The following is a 12442-nucleotide window of genomic DNA, read 5'->3' on the forward strand; positions in this document are numbered from 1 at the left end:
TGTTCCGGTGCCTGCAATTGTACATCAAAAGTTACTTTAGAGGATAAATTTTAACCTGTTCTATAGATTAGAAGTTACTTACCAGTCACGCTATTTTGCGGTACTTTTTTTTTCTATTATTTTGTTATGTTATGTGCAGGGATAGTAGCCCCGCCCGGTGTATGCACGAATTCCGCCAGCATTGCCAACTCTAAATAATGCAGAACTGACAAACCGCCAGTGGAAAGTGTGACGCCCACTATCGATTATTAATGCGTCTTGTAACAGCTTTTTTGAAACTGTACTCTTTCATTAGCAATAAGAAAATTTCCTCAGTCGCAATCCATAGGCGCGCCGGTCGCGTTTTCCTATTCTTGACGACCACGAATGAGAATAATTATTTCCAACGGCGACTAAAATAAAAACGATTTCATTTGCACTTCCTCCGTTTTTTTACATCATTTCTAAAAATCATTAAACCAGAGCTTTTAGTTTTTTGTATATAAACATTTTTGTAAGGCCGATATGAAAGGGCCTTCTCTTATACTGCTTAAATTTCATTGTGAAAAGTAGATAATTATTACGCAGCTCGTGAGTTTGTAAAAGTTTTTGAAAACCCAGCTTCTAAATATCCGAAAAAATTTCAAATTTTTTAATTAAAACAAATAGAAGCATTATTTTCGTGAACTGTTGACTCCAAACAGAACTAGGTTGGTCGTCTCCCAACTCTAACAACACGATGATATCGATGCAAAGGAAAATCTGAGCTTTTGAATCATTTTACTGCATTCTTCTATGATCCAATTGATGTCTTCTTTTGCAAAACATTTCATTAACATTTCTAGCACGACACGGACAAGGTTGTGTCAAAACCAAATGAAGACAGGTCTGATAAGAATTTTTATTTGTTATTCATAAAAACTCTACGTGTCTTTTCTTAATGTACATGATATAAAGTTAATGATTCTTTTCTCGTTTTCATCAGATTAGAAGGCGCGCCTCTGGCGCGTCTCACGAGTTTACATTTAAAACTAAAAGCACCCCTTTATGTTTAGGGAAAATTATATACTATAAATGCGGTTGTTATTTGTCGCGTACGTCGACTAGTCGCCAACATGAAGCTGAGTGAACAATATTTTAGCTATATAAGACGGCTGATGATTGTCGCCGGAATTTGGAACATAGAAAGGAAATCAAAGAAAAAATTTTACACAGTATATTCTATAATAATGCAGACGGTGTATGCTTCACAAATTATTTCTTATTCTTTGGATGTGCCTTCATTACTCAAAAGTAACCAGACGGAAGGTAATCTTCTAGCGACTATCTTTGTTGAATTTTCATAGAAAAATAACAGCCTGATTTGTTATGATTTCTATAAAATGACCCTTCCATTTTGGTATTTTTAGTTGAAATAAGTATTTGCTATGATCCCAAAAATAATAAAAAACCATTTGTAGCTTTTAGTAACATCGGAGTTATAATATTCTTCGCTATCATAATCACCAAAATGTTAATGTGCCAATCGCAACCGATCGTCAAGTTACTCCGTATTGCCATAAAACCCGACTTTCCAGCCGTTAAAGACCTCAACGTGGAAGTAAAGGCTATATACAAAAAACAAACGAAGCTTAATAATTTCTTGATCACAATCGTAATAGGGTCTATGACGATTGTAACAGTCAGTTTCGCAGTGTTTGGTAAAAGCTTTTTTCAGTTGAACACCAAGTAGTATACGGATAACCTTTTAGGCGACTTTAACTGCTACAAGTATTTCAAGCAATACAGTAATGCAACGGATAAACCCATCCTTCTAAACTATTGGTATCCTTTCGATACCAATAAATACTATGCGGTTGTCCTCGTAGACCAGCATATCAGACTAACTCTGGGCGCGTTTGGTATTGCCACAGTGAACGCCTTCGTAATCTGCATAATTATCTTCGTGAGGCTCCAGCTTCAGTTGCTGCAGTATGGTTTCAGGAACTTCGACAAGCTGACGCGACATAAAAACAATGCAGAAGGCGCAAGCGTGCTAAAACAGTTATGCCAAAAACATTTGGATCTGATCGGGTACGATTACCACCTAAATTCAAGGAACTGGAATGTTTGATCAAGGCTCTGTTTCAGCTTTATCGCAGACCTAAACCAATCCTTTAGTGTTATAGTATTTATAGAGTACATGATATCATCGATTACGTTTGCGGCACAGATTTTGCAAATCATCGACGGGGTAAATAATGCTGCAATACATCCACCTCCCACTAGCAATTGTTTGTACAGGGTGAAAAGCTTTTATTTGCTTGCGGAACATTGTTCTACACGATTATGCAACTACTTATATTCTCTTGGAGTTCTAATGAGATTATCGTTCAAGTAAGCATTTTTTTCCAAAATTCTCATCGTTCGAGTGTAAACCATTTATTCAAGAGCAAAGAATTGGCTACAGCCCTTTTTGAAAGTAACTGGTACGACTATGACAAAGCAATCAAAGTGATGGCGCATATAATGATAATGAGATGCCAGAAACCGCTAAGCTTGACGATCGGTAGATTCGGTGTTATGAATTTGGACGTCGGAGTTTCGGTAAGTAGCCTGTATTTAAGTAGTTTTCTACTTTTTTATTCTATTCTATTCTTGGACAGTTACCCAGGATTAAAAATTAGAGTATAATGAAAATCGCCTTGTAGCATTCGGTCATCTTTTGACAATACTAATAAACTGAATGATATTGATATTTTTAATATTTGACAACTGACAATTATGAAATAGAAACATTAGAAACACTAAATTAGAAAAAGCGAACCAGTTAGATATAGTGTCCGTTAAATTAGGAAAGTTTTAAGAATTTTGCATGAAACGTAAATCTCCGAGCAAAATTATTCCAGAAATGGCTCAAGCTGGAATAATTTTGCTCTGAGGAATTCGTGAAAATTTATTTGATTGATTGATGATTTTCTATTATTGTCTGCAAATCTTTTTAAAATTAATATGATGATTTAAAGGAAAACACATTTTTTTTTTGTTTTTGAGATACGCCATAGATTTTTAAGTTTTGTTGTAGACGTCTATTGTGTCTAAAGTGTCTTTAAACAACGTTAATGAGATGTATTAAATGTGTTTTTCCACTCCCGTTTGTAAAATACCTAATTACACACCGATCTATCGTGCGGGAAGCGTCACTTTATCACGTCAATTTCGAGCCACTTCGAACATTTCCGTTATTTTAACGCACGAATTTGGGAGCAATCGGATGTTTTCGGAGATATTTCCCATGCATTGAATTTTGACTTTTTTCTATTCTGATGGTCATGTCACTGAATGCATTCGTGTCGTTTTTCGAAAATGTTCCCAAAAACTAACGGTCGTAGAAAAAGTATAGAATGCAACACGTTCAGTAAACTTTTTAAGTCACTCGCTCCGCTTGTGCCAAATAAACTCGCGAGTCAAATGCCGTTTACCGCACTTGTTACATAATATAATAGAGCATCACATGATAAATTTATTATTGCGTTCATCAAACAAAATTAAACTAAAAGTTTTAAGAGTTCAATCATTGCTATAAACATGGTAGGCTCTCAATATTTTTGCAAAAGAAAATAAGAAAGAAGTAAAAATCTATGGTGTATGTCGAAAACAAATGAATACAATCTGTTTTCATATTTCTAATGTCATCACATCACGTTCACATTGTAACTTCAGTTACAGTACAAAAGGTAACAAGGTTTATTTATTTTATTTATTTAAATGCGCAACACGAAAGGTTGCAGTCAAATAAGAAGACTTTTGCAAGACTGGTTGTCAACTTATTGGCTAATGGCTTATTATAAAAACCATTACTAAAAGAAATAAACCATACAATGAACAAATTGTACTGTTAGTGAAGACCCTACAACATCGGTCCGAAACATAGAACAATGAAGTGGAAAGCCGAAAGCTGCAGCAGCATATTTTAAAGAAATATTTGAAAGTAATGAACTTTTCAATTTTGAATAAACGATAAATTTAATACAAATCCAATGTATGCGCTCAATGGACTGTTTTTCGAAATAAAATTTTCATAGATCATGTGATATTTTCGTAGAGAAGGTAAGCTATTTCTTCACAATTAACTCGTTTTGCAGAACATTTAACGAGAACTAGGCATATTTTCCGAAAATACTGGCATAAAAACGCCGCATCCAAACTTATCGACGATCTTTCAACGGCCATGTTGGTTGTTGAATACCGCACGCTTGCAAAATTTTAAATCTCGCGCGTTGCATTGTTTTTAGCATTTTTTTTCAGATATTATCGACAATTCTCTAATAACTATACATCATTAAAAATAATTTTGCTTAAGAAAATAACATAGAAGTAAAAGAAATAAGAAAAGGTCATCACATTGTTTTGGTTAGTTTTGTGGCTTTTCAGACAAAAATTGAAAATCCAACGTGTGTGACATTGCCGGGTCCAAATACATCTATCTATTTCCAAAAGTCTTAATTTTATATTTCAGAACGATTTTCTTTTAGAACGGGATCTATTTGAGTTGTTCAAGTTAATATTTTAAATCAAAATCTAACGTCAAAAATGTAAATGGGAAACCTCGTCATTTTTTTCAAATAGAAGCGCTCACTTTTCGTGATGTTGTTTTTACTTATGACAATAAAGTACTTTATGAAAGTATAAAATTATATGAAGGATTAGCTTGTGTGTTTAAATAACAATTTGTAAATCTTTTAGTATATTGTTTCAGACCTTTTGACTTAATGTTCGGACAATAAAATTAGTTTCGTCATCCGATAAGGTATCCAATGCGTATCTTATCGATTTTCTATAATTTGATTCCCTTGATGTCCCATTTTGATAATTTTATCTCCAAAGTTTTAAAACTAAAATATATTTTTGTACCTGGTATGGTTGTTTGTTACTGGTACTATTGTTTGTTGGATTTGTTCAACAACATTTTGCTAAAATTCAAGAGATACTTTTTTCAAATGACAATAGCCCTTAACTGTTTTCATTTTAGCGACTGAAATTGGCCTATTCCTACACATCTGTTATGACAAGCGGACATTAGTAAGAATAAGAATAAACACGCAGTTAGAGATAAGCAGGAAGCTCGGTTTATTATTTGTAATGATTTATATGTTTCTAATTTAACAATAATAAAAACTATGAGTACATCCAAGGTGTCCGAAATAACATTCCTTACCCCCTTAACTCAGAAACTACAAATGATAGACACAAAATCAAATAGAGAACTTGTATAGCTTCATCTAGAAATTCGAGGTATATTTCATGTATGTATGCAAGTCCTATACCTAAGTCACAAATCTTGAATATTATGTCAAAAATTATACTTACAGGCCCTAAAATAATTAATAATTTTCTCAATTTTGTCGAGTGTTTAAAAAACGAGTGACTTCAAAAGTTTTTCAAACGTATTGAACGCTACACCAATACATTCAGCGACATGACCGTCAGAATTGACAACAAAATTCAAGCCGTGCGGTAAAATCTCCGAAAATATCCGACTGCTCGCAAACCCGTGCTGTAATATCCCGTAAATGTCCGAAGGGGCTCTGATCCGTGGGTACAAGAAACTCACGTGGTGTATAATTGACTATTTTACAAAAGGGAGCAGAAAAAACAATTAATTATATCTATTATGTAACTGTTACTTTTACCAAAGTCTTGTTATTTTAAGGTTCATTTTTAATGTCATTTATAGGAGGTTCTATTTATAAATTATATAATTGAAAACATTTTTAATATTTATGTATTTCGGTTTTATGAAATCCTCGTTAACACATTATCATGTATGTATCCCTATGTTAGATAAATTAGTTTTTATATCGACAAAGGCTGTATTTCAGCAGTTGGTTTCTAGCAGCAGGTATCACAGTACTCTTCGGGACAATAATTGCTAAAAGTTAATGTGCCAATTGAAACCTGTCCTCGATCTTCTTCGAACAGCATTGCAGTCAAAATTTCAAGTAGTTACCACCACCGATGCCAAAGCACAAACGATATACGAATTTCATCCGAAACTTAATAACTACGTTATAACACTTGTGGTTGCGTGTGTATTGTTCATGAGAATATCCGTTGCTACGATTAGTAAGACTGACATACAAATTGGGATCCATTTATCATGATTATGCTTTAGGCGCCGTCGAGTCCTGCATGTCCTATAAGAAGAAACCTTTTCTTTTGATTTTTTTTACAAAGTTTATAACACTACTTCGATTTTACATTAAATTTGGACACATTACTGATTCCCGTCGAATTCATGTTTGATTGGTTAGTTACACAAGTATTCATTAAAAAATTTGGATCAATTTGAAAATTAATTTAATTGTAGCCTAAATCATCAGAAACAATGTTATCAACAGTTTTCTCCAATATCAAGAAAATGGCTCTGACGAAATTTCCATCCACACGTTTCTCTATTCAAAGCTTCTGCTGCATCAAAAGTTATTTGTTTTTGTGCAAGATGTCTCCTTACAGTTGACACTCGCACTTCACAGCATTCAAATACAAAAATATATCATGAATCGCCTTTATCTAGCCGCGAAGGTTGTGAAATATTGACGAATGAGAAACATACAGTCTCATACCTACAGTTCGGTACACACATTCAGCAATTAGATAATGTACTGGTCCTCCTACGGTAAAATTGATTGAAAATCTTTTTGACAGAACATTAAAATTTTACATGATTGTAGAAAAATTAAAGAAGAAGCAAAAAACAAATGTATCAATGAAAATTGAATTGGAATGGAATATTGAAATCGAAATGAAAATAACAAGGTCACCAAAATATTATTTTGCTTATAAATAGAACTTTAAAAACCGTAAATTGAAAGAGACAATTTAACTCAGTAGTTCTATACAATTTTTGAAAAACTAAATAGAAAAAAATATATTCACGAAAGATCAACATAAAGGATCATATAACAAAACTACAATTTGTTCAAACAATTTTTTCATTTTAATGTATGATTTAAGTACCAAGTAAGTACCAAGGTTTATTTTAGTAAATGTAATTTTTTGATGTTTTTTTCTAACCGAAATATGGGAGCTTTAAATAACCCTATTTTTACTGACAGATTAGTTAATTGGTCAAACAAGAGCAAGCAAAAAGTTTTTTGTTTACCTGAAATACATTCGTAAGACTTCTAAATAAGTTCTCAAGAATTTTTTCCTGAATTAGACATGAACGTCCGACCATACATTTTTGTATGCTATTTATATGCTCATTGCTGTCAACCTTTAAATCCTGTTTGTTTGCGTTAGCATCCAAAAAAGAACAATGAAACTGCAATGAATATTTACAAAATTCTTCAGCGTGGGGCTCTTTTGATTGAGTGGAATGGAAAGAGTGGGAGGAAAAGAGAGATTTTTTCTCACATGTATTCTTTTCCTGCGTTTATCTTAGTCCTCACTTTCTGTACCCAACTTCTACATTCAATTTTTTATTCGTGCTCCTATAATTCAATTCTATTCTGTATGTAATGTAATCTAATTATAATTATAAAAAAGTATTTTATTTAAAAAAACTGGGCGGATCAATTTAGGAACCTAACCAAAACTAACCTAAGTGTTTAAGTGCCTGCAAAGTTACATTAGATGATTAATTTTACCCTCCTCTGTAGACTAGGAGTTACTTACCAATCACGTTGTATTGCGGTACTGTTTTTTCTAGTAATTTGTTATGGAAAAAAATTCTGGGATAGTAATCCCATCCGTTGTAAACACAAATTCCGTCGGCGTCACAAACTCTAAATAATGCAGAACTGACAAACCGCAGCTGAAAAGTGTAACGCCCAGCATCGATTATTTACGCATTTTGTAACAGCTTTATTTAAACCCTACTCTTTCATTAGCCATAAGAAAATTTCCTCTGTCGCTTTCCATAGGCGCGCCCACCGCGTATTCCTGTTCTTGACGACCACGAATGAGAATAATTATTTTCAACGGCAACTAAATTAAAAAAGATTTCATTTGCAACTCCTCCATTCTTTTAGGCCTTTTCTAAAAATCATTAAACCAGAGTTTTTATTTTTTTGTATATAAATATGTTTTAATGCCGATATGTAGGAGCTTTAGCTCATATTGCTTAAATAAAAATTATCGATAGTGAATAATTATCTGGTAACTCGTAAGGTGAAGGTTTGTAAGTTTGTACAAGTTTTTTCAAACTCATCGTCCTAAATATACAAGTAATTTAAAACTTAATGTGTAGATTTTTTTATTAAAAAAAATTAAAGCATGATTTTCGTGAACTGTGCACAATTGATGTTTCCTTTTGCAAACAAACTAGTTATAGGACATTCATCATCATTAGTTGCTGAATGTTCTTAATGCTATGCAAGAAGTCGACATTTTCTAGCTGTAGGCGTCCTTGCGCGAGACGGACAAGGTTGCCTTTGAGATCTACTCTACACCTTTGTGTCAAAATCAAAAATTAAAACAAGGCAAACTATATGTGACTTTTCAAAATCTGCAAATGAAATTATATTAAACTAATGGGTCATTTTTCGCTGTCATTAAATTAGAAGGCGCGCCTCTGGCGCGTCTCACGTGTTTACATTTAAAACTAAAAGCACCTCTTTATTTTCAGAGAAAATTATGCACTATAAATGCGGTTGTCATTTGCAGCCTTCGTGGAGTAGTCGCAAATATGACGCTGAGCGAAAAATATTTTAGCTATATAAGACGGCTGATGATTGTCGTCGGCATTTGGAACATAGAAAAAGAAATTTCTCAATCGAAGAAAAAATTTTACGCTGTATATTCTATAATAATGCAGACGGTATGTGCTTCTCCGATTGTTTCTTATACTTTGGATGTTCCTTCATTACTAAAAAGTAACCAGACTGAAGGTAATAATTCTACTAGCTGCTGAATTTTCCTAGAATGATAAAATAAAATTTAAAAAATTGGCCTTATAGCTTGTTTTCTGTCAAATTGTATACAATATTATTGAGTTTCAGAATAACAGCCTGATTTGCGATAATTTCTTTAAAATGACGCTCCCATTTTGGTATTTTAAAATCCCATGGACTCCATGTTGAGTATTGATAATCATTTGAAATAAGCATTCGCTATGATTCCAAAAATACCAAAACACCATTTGTAGCTTTTAGTATCATCGGAGTGATAATATTCTTCGCTATCATAATCACCAAAATGTTAATGTGCCAATCGCAATCGATCGTCAACTTAATCCGTATTGCGGTACAGCCCAACTTTCAAGCCGTTAAAGACCTCAACGTGGAAGTAGAGGCCATATATAAAAAACAAACGAGGCTTAATAATTACTTGATCACAATCGTTATCGGGTCAATGACGATTCTAGTAGTTAGCGTCTCAGTGTTTGGTAAACGTTTTTTTTTTTGATTGAACGCCAAGTAGTATGCAGATAACCTTTTAGGCGACTTTACCTGCTACATGTATTTCAAGCAATACAGTAATGCAACGGATAAACCGATGCTTCAAAACTATTGGTATCCTTTCGATACCAATAAATACTATGCGTTAGTCCTCGTAGAACAGCATATCAGAGTAACTCTGAGCGCGTTTTGTATTGCCACAGTGAATGCCTTCGTAATCTGCATAATTATCTTCGCGAGGCTTCAGCTTAAGTTGCTGCAGTATGGTTTTAGGAACTTCGACAAGCTGACGCGACATAAAAACAGTGCAGAAGGCGCAAGCGTGCTGAAACAGTTATACCAAAAACACTTGGATCTTATCGGGTACCATTACCTCCTAAATTCAAGGAACTGGAATGTTTTACCATGGCTCTGTTTCAGCTTTATCGCAGACCTCAACCAATCCTTTAGTTTTATAATATTTATAGAGTACATGATATCATCGATCACGTTTGCGGCACAGATTTTGCAAATCATCGACGGGGTAAATAATGCTGCAATACATCCACCTCGCACTAGCAATTGTTTTACAGGGTGAAAAGCTTTTATTTGCTTGCGGGGCGTTGTTCTACACGATTATACAACTACTTATATTCTCTTGGAGTTCTAATGAGATTATCATTCAAGTAAGCATTTTTTTCCACAATTCTCAACGTTCGAGTGTATACCGTTCATTCAAGAGCAAAGAATTGGCTACAGCCCTTTTTGAAAGTAACTGGTACGACTATGACAAAGAAATCAAAGTGATGGCGCATATAATGATAATGAGATGCCAGAAACCGCTAAGCTTGACGATCGGTAGATTCGGTGTTATGGATTTAGATGTCGGTGTTTCCGTAAGTAGCTTTTCGGTAGTTTTCTGTTTTTCTTTTCAACTGGAAAGTTACCCAGGGCTAAAAATTAGAGTTGAATGAAAATCGGTATCATAGGCTTGTAACATTCCGTCATCTTCTGCCAAGACGAATAACTTGAATGATATTTACATTTTTAATATTTGACAACTAACAATTATAAAATAGAAAAATTAAAAACAGTAAATTAAAAAAAGCGAACCATTTATATATGGTGTAGGTTAAATTAAGAAAGTTTTAAGAATTTCAGCCATAACTGAAGCTGGAATAATTTTGATCTGAGAAATTAGAGAAAATTTATTTCATTGATTGATGATTTTCTATTCTTGTCTGCAAATCTTTTTAAGATTAATATGGTTATTTAAAGCAAAACGCATTTTTTTTAATTCATTTTTGAGATACGCCATAGATTTTAAAATTTTGTAATAGACGCCTATTGTGTCTAAAGTGTCTTTAAGTGAGTTAATGAGATGTGTTAAACGTGTATAAATGTTGCGTCACATGATGAATTTATTATTGCTGAGCAGATGTATTAAATGGGTACCCTGAAAGGTTACAGTCAAATAAGAAGGCCTTTGGAAGACTGATTGCCAACTTATTGGCTAATGACTTATTCCAAAAACCAATACTAAAAAAAAAATAAAACATACAATGAAAAAATTGTACTGTTAGCGAAGACCCTACAATAATGGTTCGAAACAGAACAATGAAGTGGAAAGTCAAAAGCTGCAGCAAAACATTTTAAAGAAATTCTGGTTGAAATAATTTTCGTTATTGTCTTTTCAAGTTTGATTAAACAATAAGTTTAATACTAGCCCATCGTATACGCTTAATGGACTATTTTTAGAATGTTTGCAGAGAGGATCATGGCCTTCGATAAAACAAAATAAAATTTTGGTTTTGGGGCGATTACAATGTTAATCAATGTTTTATGTGATACATCCATATAGCTATCAGATAATATAGTGGTCCTAGTGATACGCCGCAAGCGGCATTGATATTTTCGTAGGGAATGTAAGCAATTTCTCTACAATTGACTCGTTCTCAACTTATCCATGATCTCTCAATGGACATGTTGGTTGTTGAATACCGCACTGTCGCGAAATTTTAAATATTGCGCGTTCTTACCATTTTTTTTTTTCATATATTGTCGGCATATCTCTACTAGCTATATGGAGACATCATTTAAAAGCATTTTGCAAAAAAAAAATTGGAAAGAAGTATGGTGCTTATATAAAAAAATTTAAAAATGTTTTTATTATATTTTTAATGTCATCGCATTGTTTTTAAACAAGTCTTTTAATAATGTACCAATTTCAAAATTATCTTTGGCGTATTTTGGGAATTTCAGACAAAAATGGAAAATCCAACTTTTGTGACATTGCCGGGTCCAAATATCTATCGATTTCCAAAAGTATTAATTTTATATTTAAGCTTAATTTTTTTAAAGAGCGGGATCTATTTTAGTTGTTTAAGTTGATATATTTGTTTAATTTTGTATGATGTAATTTTTGTGATATTGTTTTTACTTACTAAATATTCATGACAATATATATTAAGATATAAATATGCTTTCCCAATGAAACGGAATGTTGAATTTTTATAACAATGAACCACTTCATAAAAGCTTAAAATTATATGAAGAATTATCTTGTGTGTTTAAATAACAACAAACAATTTGTAAATCCTTAGTAGATTGTGATAGACCTTTTGACCTAATATTAGGGGAATAAAATTAGTTTTTGTTATAATTAAAATAGAAACCGAAATGTCAGCTTCGAGATCTGATAAGCTATCCAATGCGTATGGAGCTTGTCAAGTGTCACAATTTAATCTATAAAAAAAGATTTTCTATACGTTGCTTCTCTTGATCTCCCATTTTGAAAATTTCATCTTCAAGGTTTAGGAATTAGATTATATCCTTGAACCCCTTGAACTTACTATTGTTTGTTGGATTTGTTCAACAAATCTTCCTAAGATTTTGTTAAAATTCAAGAGATATTTTTTTCAAATTGCAATAGCCCTTAACTGTTTTCATTTTAGCGACTGAAACTGGCCTATTCCTACACATCTGTTATGACAAGCGGAGATTAGTAAGAATAAAACCACGCAGTTAGAGATAATCAGGAAGTTTAGTTTATTTTTTGTAATGTTTTATATGTTTGTAATTTAACAATAATAAAAACTATG

At 32.9% G+C, this 12442-nt stretch overlaps 1 protein-coding gene across 2 annotated transcripts; it reads left to right on the forward strand.

Annotated features, from left to right (window-relative positions):
* The first annotated feature begins 778 nt into the window (after positions 1–778).
* Positions 779–12442, forward strand: LOC132701321 (uncharacterized). 2 transcript variants are annotated; one of them, XM_060669127.1, is made up of 13 exons: positions 779–1287; positions 1440–1679; positions 1731–2052; positions 2110–2212; positions 2263–2355; positions 2410–2565; positions 8591–8852; positions 9110–9349; positions 9404–9725; positions 9783–9885; positions 9935–10027; positions 10082–10237; positions 12296–12442. In XM_060669127.1, exons 1-13 carry the CDS (start codon positions 1095–1097, stop codon positions 12344–12346), a joined length of 2334 nt encoding a protein of 777 aa, XP_060525110.1. In that variant the 5' UTR covers positions 779–1094; the 3' UTR covers positions 12347–12442. The 2 variants fall into 2 exon arrangements, with proteins under 2 accessions (XP_060525110.1, XP_060525109.1); XM_060669126.1 differs by having other exon boundaries at positions 9935–10237.

This window comes from Cylas formicarius, unplaced genomic scaffold, assembly GCF_029955315.1.
Source record: "Cylas formicarius isolate icCylForm1 unplaced genomic scaffold, icCylForm1.1 PGA_scaffold_4__25_contigs__length_36172078, whole genome shotgun sequence".
NCBI classification, from domain to species: Eukaryota; Metazoa; Arthropoda; class Insecta; order Coleoptera; family Brentidae; genus Cylas; species Cylas formicarius.